Here is a 14,026-nt window from a genome sequence, read left to right as displayed (position 1 = left end):
GCCGCACGCTTCCCCGCCTCCAGGCGCCCCCCCGCGTCCCCCGGGGCAGAGGGCGAGCCCGGAATGGCCAGGCTGCTCCCGCGCCTCACGAGAGATCGGACACCGGGCGCCGCACCCGATTCGGCGAAACCCCGCGGGTGGGACTTCCTGTGCTTCCGACCCCGAGTTTCCGGATGTGACGGAACAGCCCGTCCCGCCCCGCCCCTTCCGGCGGCGGGCCAGGGCTCGCGCGTGCGCACGGGGAGCCAGCCCCGGGTCCTCGCGCGTGCGCACGGGGAGCCAGCCCCGGGTCCCCGCGCGCACGCTTGCACGAGGTGAGAGCGACATGGAGGGTTCAGCTCCGCCGTCACCGTCGTCCTCAACCGCAGCCTCGGCCTCCGCTCCAGAGACCCCGGCCTGCTTGGAGCAGCTGGACAAAGGGCAGGTGAGCAAGGGGGCGGCGGGGAGTGGGGCTTTGAAGCGGGGGTGGCGGTGGGCTTGGGAGGCGCGGGGTGCCGGGTGCAGGCTCCGTGCCCCCGCGGGCGCCCCCCGGAGTTGCGGGGAGGGTCGCTGGGTGGCGCTGAGCTCAGCCTGCACGCGGGGAGGCGCCTGCCGCCCCCGAGCCCTGCGGCCTGGGCCCCAGGTGCATTGCAAAGTGCAGCCGGGGGTCCCGGAGTGAGACCATCCCCCCCCCCGCCCCCCGGCTCTGCTTCCCTACCAGTTGACCTGGGCAGGTCGCTTAATTTTGCAAGCCTCAGTGACCCCGGGTTTGAAAGGGGCCTCCGCTGGCTTCGGCTCCTCCCCCGGATCAGAGGAGGCGAGGCCCGTGACGCGCTGTAGCCGGGGCCTGGCACATAGTAAGTGCTCACTAAATGCTGGTCGTGGTGTGTTCGGCTTTTCCCGGCATCTCTGCCTTCATCCTCGAGGGCCCGGGAAACATGTTCCCACCTGGCCCGATGCTTTCACGTGGGAGAGGCCCTTTTCTGTGGGCGGGTGCTGAGCGCAATCTTGGGGTGGTTTCTTTTTTTTTTTTTTTTTTTTATGATAGTCACAGAGAGAGAGAGAGGCAGAGACACAGGCAGAGGGAGAAGCAGGCTCCATGCACCGGGAGCCCGACGTGGGATTCGATCCCGGGTCTCCAGGATCGCGCCCTGGGCCAAAGGCAGGCGCCAAACCGCTGCGCCACCCAGGGATCCCTTGGGGTGGTTTCTGATGGAGTCTGATCCCAAGTTGTAGGATCCTGATGGAGATGCTATTCACATAGAACTTCAAGAGGAAAAAGGGCGGGAGGACGGGGCAAATGCTAAATTAAATTAGATTGAGATTTAATTTATTTGTGTGTCTCTCCACTTTGCAGATTCGAAAAGCGGTGGAAGCACTGTTGGCACACTCCAGGTCCAGGAAGAACGCGAATGGCTTGCTTTTGAATGAGAATGAGAATTTCTTTTTAATGGTGATATTATGGAAGATTCCAAGTAAAGAACTGAGGGTCAGACTGTAAGTTCTGATTTTCTGCCTTTGACCTTGTTATCTGCTTGGTCATTCTGTCTAGCGGTTAACAATCGCCCTTTTGTTTCTGGTGGAAACTTTGGAAACTCAAGATAAAAATGTGAGTTGAAATATGTAATTGTGCCTTAAAAAACAAAACAAAACAAATTCAGGCATGCTTAACTTTCCTAAACATTTCACTAGTTTTCTGGGGCTGGGTGGACAGTTCACCTTAGCAGTTCTACTGGATGCGGAACCTGGTTTTTAGAAGAAATGAGACAGCTTTTGTATTTGTATAGATTCTGTTATCTTTCCATATCATGCTGGTTCCAAGCTAAACTCCTGAGGTCCCAGACTCCTTCATGCAGATGATTAAAAACTTGGCAGTGAGCGCTTTCTGGAAAACAAACCCATGGTGATCACACATTCTTACTGCTATGGGTAGAACTCTTAGGTCAGAGATGCCTTCTCTGCAGAATTGCCAGCAAATAAAACTTGTATTATTTTGTTTTAAGGTTTATTTATTTGAGAGAGAGAGAGAGAGCATGTGCACGTGAGCATGAGCGGGATGGGCAGAGAGGGAGAGAGAAATTTAAGCAGACTCTGCCCTGAGCAGCAGAGCTTGGATGTGGGGGCTCAGTCCCACAACTGGGAGATCATGATCTGGGCCGAAACCAAGAGTCAATGCTTAACCGACTGTGCCACCCAGGTGCCCCAAAATACAAGTTATTTTTTTAGTATAAATAGGTCCCCTGTAATATTTGGGACATAAATACTAAAAGAAAACTCACAGAAAGATTAAAGTTTAACTTGTGCTGTATTTTATCTGGCACCCCTGCTTCTGTGAAGTCTTTCATTTCTTTCTTTCTTTCTTTTTTTTTTTTTTAAGTCTTTCATTTCTTGAAGTCTCCAAAAAAGCCAGTTGTGCTGAAGAAAGTATATCAGAGAGGTGGTTTCTTTTTCTTTTTTTTTTTCCCCCATGAGTGGGGTCATGGGGCTGGTAAGGATGGTTAGAAATTGGGATCCTCAGATTCTCTATTAACTGCTGACCACAAACCTGCCCCAGCAAGTTACCTTAGTCGGTTATGTATACCTCATGCATTCTTTATTCCACACCTCTGCTCAGGCAGTTTCTCTTTTCTGGAAAGCCCTGTCACCTCTAAGATATCTTCCCAGCTACTCTATTCATGATGATTGCTACCACTTCCTGGCTCCATATCACTCCCCGTCTTGTTCAGCTAGTCATGCGCCTTCGCCTCTTAGACTAAGGAAATGTTTCCTCAGGACGTGTAGGCCTAAGAAATGGGTTACACCTTTTTCTCGTTTTAAAGACTCAACTGGGGGCTCTCGGGTGACTCAGGTAAGCATCTGCCTTCGGCTTATCATGATCCCAGGCTCCTGGAATCCACCCCACATTGGGCTCCCTGCTCAGCAGAGAGCCTGCTTCTCCCTCTACCTCTGCCTGCCGCTCCCTCTGCTTTTTTTTTTTTTTTTCCTTTTTTTTTTCCCCTCTGCTTTTGTGCACTCTCTCTCAAATAAATATAAAATCTTTAAAAAAAAATTTTAAAGGCTCAACTGTAATAACATACGTTTGTTGGTCCCTGTTGGTTTGCTCCATGTTTTCTGTATTATTTTGTGTACAGAGTTTTCTGCAAGGTGAAGTTCTGAACCAGAACTATCCTGATATTACAGATAGTTCTAGCACACTATAGTACACGTCGACGTATAACAACTTATAAAATAATAACCTCACGTGCGCTACTTTGCATAGTCTTTGATTATATTTTAACTCTGGTTGTATCCCACATATTAATTGGTATTCTGTTTTATTTTGTTTATATGGAGGGGAGGAGCAGAGGGAGAGAGCGAGAGAGAATCTTAAGCAGACTCCACACCCAGGATGGAGCCCAATGTGGGGCTGATCTCAGAACCATGAGATCACAACCTGGACCAAAATCAAGAGTCAGATGCTTAACTGACTGAGCCACCCTAATTGATATTTTATTGATGATTTACTTGAATCTTAAATCGCTTTTCTGTACCATTGAAAATTAGATGTATTTTTAAATATTCCTGGTAGAGTATTTGCTTAAATAAAATGAAATTTGTTGAAATAACTGAATTTATTGTGTATTCCATGAACTAGAAATATACATTTTTGTCTCTTCTAATACTTTCTTCTTCTGTTCCATCTCTGTATTTTGCAGGGCCTTGCCTCATGGTATTCGATCAGATTTAACAGATATTTGTTTACTTACCAAGGATGAACCCAATTTAACTCCTGAAAACACAGAACGGTTTTACAAGAAGCTTTTGAACAAGCATGGAATTAAAACCATTTCTCAGGTCAGGCGTGGTTAATGTTTTCAGGACAATGAAAAGATCTGATTCAGTCTTTTTTATTTTTATTTTTTAAAGATTTAGCATTTTAAGGTATTTTTTTTTTGTTTGTTTTGTTTTGTTTTTTTAAGATTTACTTATTTATTCATTCAGAGAGAGTGAAGAGAGAGGCAGAGACACAGGCAGAGGGAAAAGCAGGCTCCATGCAGGAAGCCCGATGTGGGACTCGATCCTGGGTCTCCAGGATCACACCCCGGGCTGCAGGCGGCACTAAACCACTGCGCCACCGGGGCTGCCCCTGATTCAATCTTTTAATTGAAGTGATAAATAATAGGTTCCTGTACTACCTAGTAACCCAGTATTTCTTTCCTAGAGATTTTATTTTTATTCATCCATCCATTCCTTTTTAAAAATTTTTATTTTTAAGTAATCTCTCCACCCAACATGGGGCTTGAACTCCATGACCCTGAGGTCAAGAGTCACGTGCTTCACCGATGGAGCCAACCAGACGCCCCCTAGGAATTTAATTTTTTACTTAATTATTTCAAATTTTGGGGGTGCATGGGTAGCTCAGTGGTTGAGCATCTGCCTTTGGCTCAGGGCATGATCCCGGAGTCCTGGGATCAAGTTCTGCATCAGGTTCTCTGCAGGGAGCCTGCTTCTCCCTCTGGCTATGTTTCTGCCTCTCTCTGTGTCTCTCATGAATAAATAAATAAAATCACTTAAAACAATTTTTCCAGTTTTCCTTGGCTTTAGTAGGGCATATTCCATCTTCTCTATGATAGATGAACTGTTAAGATTCCCTCACCTAAAAGCTAATGTGTATATCAGTAACTTTTAAGTCTTGAAGGCTTTACAGAAGCTTGCTCTGTTAGATCATAGTCTGCACTTCCAGAAAATCCCAGGTTTGCCTCTGACTTGGTGCTTCCCTGTTGTGGTTTGTAGTTGTTGGTGTCCTTTCTTTATCTGGCGTCCCAGCTCATTTGTCTCTATGTCCCCAGCGGTTAGTACAGTGCTTGGCATGTGTTGGCGATCTCCACGTGTTTACTAAACTGTGGCTCTAGGACATTCTAAGATCTGGGCACAAATTATTAGCCTAAGTGTTTCTCCTTTCTGTTCAAGTTCTTAACATTTCATGTTTTTACTCTTTCTTGTGTTTTCTAGATTATCCCCCTCCGAACTCTAAAAAAGGAGTATAAAGCCTATGAAGCCAAGCTCCGCCTCTTGGGCAGTTTTGATTTCTTCCTTACTGATGCGAGAATCAGGCGGCTCTTACCGTCACACCTCGGGAGACATTTCTACCACAGAAAGAAGTAAGTTTCTTGGTGGTAACTGAATCTGAGCAGAGTGAATGTCATAGATGTGTATACATTCTGTTCCAAGTACCTGTGTGTTGTTACAGAGTTCCTGTACCTGTGAACCTTCTGGCCAAGAATTTATCCAGGGAGATTAATGAATGCATAGGTGGCACTGTCTTAAACATCTCTAAAAGTGGTTCTTGCAGGTAGGCAAAAAGTATCCATGTGTGCCTCGTTCAATCTTAGATTCATTTGATGATAATTGCATAAACTTTTTTGTATTTATTTATTTATTTATTTATTTATTTATTTATTTATGGTTTTATTTATTTATTCATGAGAGACACACAGAGAGAGAGAGAGAGAGGGGCAGAGACACAGGAAGAGAGAGAAGCAGGCTCCACACTGGGAGCCTGACGTGGGACTTGATCCCGGGTCTCCAGGATCAGGCCCTGGGCCGAATGCAGTGCTAAACCGCTGAGCCACCTGGGCTGCCCATAAACTTTTTTTTAAAAGATACTATTTATTCATGAGAGACACAGGGAGAGAGGCAGAGACACAGGCAGAGGGAGAAGCAGGCTCCATGCAGGGAGCCTGATGTGGAACTCGATCCCGGGACTTCAGGGTAGTGGTGGTTACCCTAGCAGACAGAGAATGTGGCTAAACCTTTTTTATTAGGGCTGAGGGGCCAGTTAAGTTTGAGTGCTTGGCAGTTTAGCAGGAGGAGGGGCCTTCTAATCATATTCAGAATCATTTTGAAATGATGATTTCAAATGATTTCCCACAGGGAGCCTGCTTCTCCTTCTGCCTATGTCTCTGCCTCTCACTCTGTGTCTCTCATGAGTAAATAAATAAAATCTTTAAAAAAGAAAAAAAATAAAAATAATCTGACTGGGAAATCTGTGGTCTGGGGATGGGCAGCTGCCCGTAGGGCAGAGCTGTAGGGTACTGCCCCTCCTAAAGATACCCCAGGAGCCTCTGAGTATCCAGTGGTGGCACACACCGTAAAACAGTACTGCCAAGATATCTTGACTCTGCTCACCAGGGTGGGCAGATCAGAGTATGGTGGGCCAGATAGGGTTTTCTGGGGTTGTCTTATCTGCAGGTGGTGGTCCCTTAACTGGCTATAATGAAGCAGCTAAGAAGAATTGGTTGTCAGACCTGGGCCCTGGCTCTGGTTATAGGCAGACACCAAAGTAGTGGCTCATGGGAAGTGATTAACTAGCAGGTCATAGGCCTGAGGTCTTGGGATGGATGAGCAGCTGGTGGGGGGAGGCAGCAGCGGTCTCCTCTTTTCCTTAGGGAGTGTTGTGGACAGTGAACAAACAGCACAAACACCCAGACCATTCTTTGCTCTCCTTTCATACCCCCTCCTCCTGCAGCCCCTCATTCATTCTCTTTCTCTCTCTCCTCATGCCCTTCCCCCTCTCCCCTCTCTCCTTCCCTCCTTGTCATCTTTCCATCTGGGAACTCAAGGGTGTGCTTGCAGGTGGCAGTGAGCACACAGTGGGCAGAGTCTTGTCTGTGGCTGGAGGGAGGTGAGAGCACCAGCTCTGCCTCCTCATGCTGTGACGGCCAGCAGACCATGAGCCTGCCTTCCACCTGGAAAGGTGGGGACTGGCAGGAACAGGGTACACAGTGGCTGAGCGATAGAGGATCTTCCCACTTGGCGTCTACCTGCACCCTGTTTCAGGTGAAGTGATGGTCTTGCCCTTGGCCAGAGGACGCTATTACAGGAGGGATGAGAACTGTTTATCTTAGGGGATGACAGCTGGGCCATGGTAGGGGACCATAATGATGCAAGCATCCCTTCTAGGGGGTCTTTCCTTCCAGAACAGTCCCTCCTCAGGAAAGTTCAAGGGCTGACTCTGACTTGTGTTTTCTAGAATGAAGGTAGAACTTCCTCCAGCCCTGCCCACAAACCCATAGGCCTCACTTCGTTAAGCACAGCTCTTCCATCACCGCTTAACAGTATGACATGATTTCAGGAGCAAGGCATTTCTAGAATATGAAAGATAATCTCCCTTTAAAATACATTGAAACTAAGCAAAATATTCAATCAGAGAAAGACAATTATATGCTTTCATTCAATGTGGAAGGTCATAGGAGATGGGAGGAAAAATAAAACAAGATGAAATCTGAGAGAGATAAACCGTAAGAGACTTTTTTATTTAAGATTTTATTTATTTTATTTTATTTTATTATTTTATTTTATTTTTTTAAAGATTGTTTTTATTTATTCATGAGAGACACACAGAGAGGGAGACAGAGACACAGGTAGAGGGATGCGGGACTCAATCCCAGGACCCCAGGATCACAACCTGAGCCAAAGGCAGATGCTCAACAGCTGAGCCACCCAGGCGTCCCCCATAAGAGACTGTTAATCATAGTAAACAAACAGTCACTGGAGGGGAGGTGGATGGGGGATGGGGTAACTGGGTGATGGGCATTAAGGAGGGCACTAATGTAATGAGCACTGGGTGTTATATACAACTGATGGATCACTGAATTCTACCTCTGAAACTAATACTACACTATGTAAATTAGTTGAATTTCAGTATTAAAAAATACCAGTTCTGTAAAATAACTGCAAAAACAAAAATAGTGAAACCCTGAAGATTTTAATGTTTCTGCCTTAAATTTTTTTTAAGGGTCATGTTTTCACGTTTCTCACATGAATGTGCTTTACTTTGAAAAATCATTTTTTAAAATCACTTGTCTAATAGTGTATTAAATTTCAGTACCATCCGCGTTGGCCACACTGGAATGGAGGTTGAACACATCGTTGATAACATCATCGCTGTTGCGAAGAGGCTTTCACAAAAGTTGCCAGAGGTGCGGTCTTACAGATGCGCCCATTGATTGTTCGTTTAAAAGAAGCAGGAGGGGATCCCTGGGTGGCGCAGCGGTTTGGCTCCTGCCTTTGGCCCAGGGTGCGATCCTGGAGACCCGGGATCGAATCCCACGTCGGGCTCCCGGTGCATGGAGCCTGCTTCTCCCTCTGCCTGTGTCTCTGCCTCTCTCTCTCTCTGTGACTATCATAAATAAATAAAAATTAAAAAATAAATAAATAAATAAAAGAAGCAGGACATGGACTGATGATACGGTTTTTGTCTATTGCAGAAGTGGGAGAGTGTGAAACTCTTGTATGTGAAGACAGAGAGGTCAGCTTCCCTGCCCATCTTTTCCTCATTTGTCAGCTGTCAGGATGAAGCCAAGGGAATATGCACTCGTATTCAGAGGAAAAAGGTGAGTAGAATTTTTAAATACCAGGTAGACTTAATCACAGATATAAACATGGCCCATGAAGAGGAGCAGATTCCATTCCTGCCTGACCTTCACTGGTTTTCCAGTGGTTGGGCTCTTGTGTGCATTGTTCCCACTTTTCATGTGAGACCCTTTAGTAGTGGTGTGAATAAAGTATATTGAGGTAGACGGATCTTGTGTTTATTGATAAGTCAGTGATAAGGGCTGAGTAGGCTCAGCAGGAGCCTGTGTAGTGGCAAGAGGAGCTAAAAGAAAACCTAAATCTAGTTTATTAAGAACTTTTTTATGGGGGATCCCTGGGTGGCTCAGCGGTTTAGCATCTGCCTTTGGCCCAAGGCGCGATCCTCCGAGGCCCAGGATCGGGCTCCTGGCATGGAGCCTGCTTCTCCCTCTGCCTCTGTCTCTGTTCCTCTCTCTCTCTCTCTCTCTCTCTCTCTCTCTTTCTCTCTCTATGTCTATGATGATAAATAAAATCTTAAAAAAAAAAAAAAGAAAAACTTTTTTATGGACAGAATTTAAGATTGTATTAGGCTAGCAGGTAACCTTTCAGTTTGGGTTTGCAGGTTTTTAGCACTATTTGTACTGTTGCCCCTCTGCCCCCCAAAAAAGCCAGAACAAGAGAAAATTCAGATTTTTTTTCTATGTGTTAGACCAGTCACCTCTCTTAGTTTGCTAGCACTTTTCTTTAGCCATGTTTGTGTGTGTGTGTGTGTTTAATTTTATTTATTTATTCACAAGAGACAGAGAGAGAGGCAGAGACATAGGCAGAGAGAGAAGCAGGCTCCCCACAAGAAGCCTGGACCTCTGGATCATGCCCTGAGCAGAAGGCAGGCGGCTCATCTTCTGAGCCACCCAGACGTCTGTTCTTTAGCCATGTTGTTAATCGTGTTCAGTGGGTTTTTAATTTGGGTTGGTTAGTTATTTCTTCTAAAGGTCACTTTTTTTTTTTTAAGATTTTATTTATTTATTCATGAGAGACAGAGAAAGAGAGAGGCAGAGACACAGGCAGAGGGAGAAGCAGGCTCCATGCAGGGAGCCGGATGCAGGACTTGATCCCGGGTCTCCAGGATCACACCCTGGGCTGAAGGCAGCGCTAAACCGCTGAGCCACCCAGGCTGCCCGTTTTGTTCTTTTTCAGATTGACTTTACTTCTTTTACTTTCTTTTTACCTACCTGTAAATAGCCCTCCAGTTCACCTTCATTCCTGGAACATGTTAAACGTTATTATTTGTTGTCTGATCCGTCGAGAAGTACCAGTGTTGGTGTCACAGCTGGTCTGTGCATCTGCTGGTTCCTTGTGGGCTCAGTTGTCTTTGTGTTGTGGTCATCACATTTGGGAAATTTTTGTAGAAATAATTGGAGGTGGAGGATGAAGATCTTAATCTAGAGGATTTCCATTTCCATCTCTTGGGTACCTTGGGGTCCAGGGCTCCCTGAAAGCACATTTAAAGCTTGAGATTCCCTGAACGTTTCAGAGCAAACCATGCTGAGAGTCTGCACAGCTCCGCCTCCTGTTCATCTTTACCCTGAGAGTATCTCACTAGCCTCCCAGCTTATCATGGGGAGTTCCTCTTAGAATCCCTGCCTGGTGTAGACACTGGGGTTTGATTTTTCTCCATCCGCTTGGACTCCCTGTTAAAAATTAGAGATCAGCAAATACTCTTGGCAAAATTTGCTTCTGGGCTCACTTACCCATTGGGTTTTTGTTTTAAAAATGTCTTGCAGGTAGTTGGTTCCCTGATGACTTCAAGAAAAAAAAATTTTTTTTAAATATATTTTAACCCTAATTTTTTATTTATTTTCATTGGGAAGATGATCCAAAAAAAAAACAGATTGCTGTTCTCAGAAGCAAGGAATCTGAGTTTTTTGCCAATTGTCAGCAGATTCATTTGAGGACTTTGTGAAAGTGTTGGAATTGCTGGTTAAAATGGAATTGGACACGATTATGGATGTTACCTAACGTGACTATGTAGTTAGGATAATGGACCTCTAGCTGTGTAAAGTTGCTGTTTTAACTTCTCAGCCACAACCCTGAAGTAGGGGGAAAAAAATCAGTTGTGAGTTTTTTTGAAACAATTTTATTGAGATAAATCACATCAGAATACTCTACATTTAGGATAATTCCTTAGTCCCCCATAAACAAGATCAGCTTTTACAGAAGCTCTGATTGCATACTTCAGTTACCCGGGTTCTGAGTCCCAACGTGTAATTCACAGAGCACGCATCTTGCACTATGAGCCAAAACCAAAGTGGACTTGATGTGCAAATGCTGATAACAGGGTTTGTTTGCTCAGAGTTGGTACAGATTGAGGCACTTTCCAGGAGCTTACAGTTCATAAGAACTGGAAGTGCTAAATCTGTGCCATTTATTTGCCAACAAGCGTATCCCTTACTAAAATTATGCTGGGGTCTTGTGTGGGTTTGTTTGTTTGTTTATTTATTTTGTAGGAAGCAAAGAAAAAACAGAAACAAAAAGAGAATCGTGAAAAACAAAAAGAGAAGAGAAAAAACAAAAGGCTTGAGAAACAGGGTAAAAAGGCTGCATCGGCCCCAAAGGAAGAGGATGCGGACCCCAAAATTAGTGATGCTGTTGCGAAGGACCCTGCCCCACAGAAGGAGAAGATGCAAGCTCGTGAGAAGAAAGAGGCCGGTAAAGGAAAAACCCAGCAGAAGGTGCAAGACGAGTCCGAAGACGAGATCCCACTCCTCGTACCAATAGGGACTCCAGCAAAAGAAAACATAGAGGTATTTTTTATTGATATTCATTATAATTCTAGGAAACACTGCCCATGGCTTTAAAATGCAGGTCGGGAGAAATTTGGGCAGTGGTTCCGTTTCTAATGGTGCGTCCTGCCCTGCCCCGTAGTTAGGAAACAGGATCCGGGGAATGACATACAGAAGTTTTATTATCGTTCACTGTAGAGGCACAGATGAGGACACATCATGTACCCTTGGCAATAGTTTTTATATGTAATTCAAAATAATGTTCAGTAAGGAAGTCTTCATAGTGTCCTTGGAGATGCTAATGAAGTTATTGGGGAAAGGGCATAATGTTTGGCTTTTGTTTATTTATTTTAAAGATTGGTTTATTTGAGAGAGAGAGAGAGAGAAAGCATGAGTGGGGGGCAGGGGCAGACTCCCCACTGAGCAGGGAGCCCAATGTGGGGCTCCATCCCAAATTACAGATTTAAGGTCTGTTTGACATAGACCCCAGGACCATGACATGAGCCAAAGGCAGATGCTCAACTGCAGTGAGCCACCCAGGCGCCTCAACATTTGGCTTTTAAATGTATGCACACTTGTGGGGGGAAGGTAGTGAATAATAGGTAGTTAATACTGTGTGCTATAGTTATTAGAGAATTTTGTTTCTTTTACATTTCTTATGTTTTCCAAATTTCCCATAATAATCCTGTTGTTTTACATTTACTAAAAAAGCGAAGTTTTGCTTTGCTGGTTGTTGTCGTCTCTCTAACGTCCTCCCATATTGGACGTGCCCATCGCTGGAGTCCTGTCCAGCAGCAGTCACCTGAGGTCCTGGCAAGTGCAGGCCTCCTGTTGTGCAACACACTTGCCTAAGAGACTCCCAGTCTGCCTTTGGGAAGCAGGGTTTCCCGACAGGCCACCCAGGTGGTTTTGACACACACAGGCTGGGAACCTTCTGTCCTAACCCACAGGCAAGGCGTTTATTACTGAAGGTGGAGAAGAGTCAGGTTTGGGGCACAGGCTCCCTGTGATGCCCCCACTGGGCACTTCAGGGGTCCCTACCAAGGGCAAAGGTGGTTCTCTTTTGACTGGACCTGATGGAGATCACCAGGGTCCTTGCTATAGTTTTTAATGGAAAACAGGTGCCCTTCAAAATGCCTGTGAGGCAAAAGGCAAAGCCACCTCCATCTCATTGTATTGAGGTATACCTTTTAGGGGTGACATGAAAAAGATACTAGCTCTTGGAGTTACAATATCAGGATTTGTTTTCCCTTGGACTTACTCTGCTTTTTCTTAGGTGCAAAACCACGCTGCAGGAAAGAAGTCTCAAAAAAAGAGTCCTGGTCCCAACAGACCCCGTGGAAAAAAGAGAAAGGCCTGTCCAGGTTTGGAGACCCCGAAGGCTGCAGAGGCCAAGACTCCAGGTAACGGCCCAGAGAAGAAGCCAAGAATCAAAGAAGAGGCAGAGAAAGAAAGAAACTCTTCACTGGGGAAAAAAGACCCAAGACAGAAGACCAAAAAGCCAGGAGCCAGGTTCTTTACTACTGCTAATAAATCTGCAAAAAAAGCTCCCCACACCCCCAAACAGTGGCCCAAAAAGCGCAAAGTACCCCAGTCAACCTAACAATCAAGAGACTCAAGCAGAAGGAAACCTCCGAACTCCCCAAAGAGCTTTTTGAAAATGCCGGAGTCCCAAGCCCCCACTCCTTGCAGCCTTCTCCGGGCGTGAGGTCAAGACTTAAATATTTTTTAGAACCTTTGCAGGTAATTCTGACGTATGTTCGTGCGCAAGAGAACCAGTAGTTGTGAAATAAATCCGTTTTTTAAGTTGCCCTTCTGTGTATTTGCTAATATGACAGGGAAAATACAGCGCTTGTCTCTGCTTCTCTGTGGCTGTCCATTTACTTACTAGAGCCTGCCGTTTACTGCCGAGCGATGCGGGCCTTCCCGACACTGTTGCTTTGACTTGAATCCCTAACATGTGGTCCTTACCCCGTCTGCTTTCCACCTTCTGTTCACTGAGGCTCCGTTACCCTGGTTTGTGCAAACCCTCCCAGTGCTTTTCCTCAGGCCTAGAGTGGGCTCACTGTGGAACTTACGAGAAACCCTTGCTGGGTTTTGGAAAGGACCCTTGAGATCAAAATAATTGGTTTTGGTGGTCGTCGGCCAAGTCTGTGGGTCACTGAGTTAGCGTGCATTCAGTGAGGTTAGTCAACAGGGAGCCATGGGTAGAGGCACCGGGTTGAATCCAGACCCCTCAGCCTGCGTGGATTTACTCCCATGTACACTGGGAACACTTTGGATGACCATCAAATATATTCTGGAGCAGGAAAGGACTCTTGAAGTACTCAGCCTCTCCCTGGATTTGAATTGAGGCCCATGTCCCTGGCAGTAAGTGTTGGAGGCACTGTCCTACAGCAGAGGCCCAATGAAGCCTGCTTTCCAAGATAACGTGCTCCAGAAACAAGTCCAGCTTCAGGTGGTCCTCCAGCAAGTCAGAGGAGTGAGAGCTTTTGGTTTTTAGTACTCACAAATTAGATTGTGACATCAACTCCTTACGTCACAAAAGCTCCTAAAATAAAAAAAATGGGACGCCTGGGTGGCTCAGCGGTTGAGCATCTTCCTTCAGCTTAGGACGTGATCCCAGGATCCGGGATTGAGTCTCGCATCAGGCTCCCTGCGGGGAGCCTGCCTCTCTATGTGTGTGTCTCGTGAATAAATAATAAATATTTTTTAAAAATTGTCATCGGGCTGTTCTTGTAGCTTTCGCGTATACACTTAATGTAGCGCATTAGCATAATCCAATTGTTCTTGCACAGAAACAAGATGACCTGGGAACACAGCCAGACTTGCTTCACGTGTTCAGAAATGGAGATTAAAGTACTGTTTGGCAGAGACAAACTCATGTACATAATCATGCTAGTCTGCCTCTTCGGGACAGAGTTTGGGAG

General features: G+C 45.7%; 1 protein-coding gene across 2 annotated transcripts; it reads left to right on the top strand.

The window, feature by feature from the left end:
- The first annotated feature begins 236 nt into the window (after positions 1–236).
- On the top strand, positions 237–13,819 carry RSL1D1 (ribosomal L1 domain containing 1). Of its 2 annotated transcripts, none has more exons than XM_072835821.1 (9): positions 237–424; positions 1,337–1,476; positions 3,675–3,813; positions 4,972–5,120; positions 5,210–5,311; positions 7,847–7,940; positions 8,229–8,354; positions 10,821–11,117; positions 12,373–13,819. In XM_072835821.1, the coding sequence occupies exons 1-9, from the start codon at positions 326–328 to the stop codon at positions 12,697–12,699; spliced, it is 1,473 nt and encodes a 490-aa protein (XP_072691922.1). In that variant the 5' UTR covers positions 237–325; the 3' UTR covers positions 12,700–13,819. The 2 variants fall into 2 exon arrangements, with proteins under 2 accessions (XP_072691922.1, XP_072691923.1); XM_072835822.1 differs by having other exon boundaries at positions 287–424; positions 1,337–1,588.
- The last annotated feature ends 207 nt before the right edge of the window (positions 13,820–14,026 follow it).

Source organism: Canis lupus, chromosome 8, assembly GCF_048164855.1.
Source record: "Canis lupus baileyi chromosome 8, mCanLup2.hap1, whole genome shotgun sequence".
Lineage (NCBI taxonomy): Eukaryota > Metazoa > Chordata > Mammalia > Carnivora > Canidae > Canis > Canis lupus.
The sequence above is the reverse complement of the archived record's forward strand: the minus strand, read 5'-3'. Positions and strand labels throughout refer to the sequence as shown.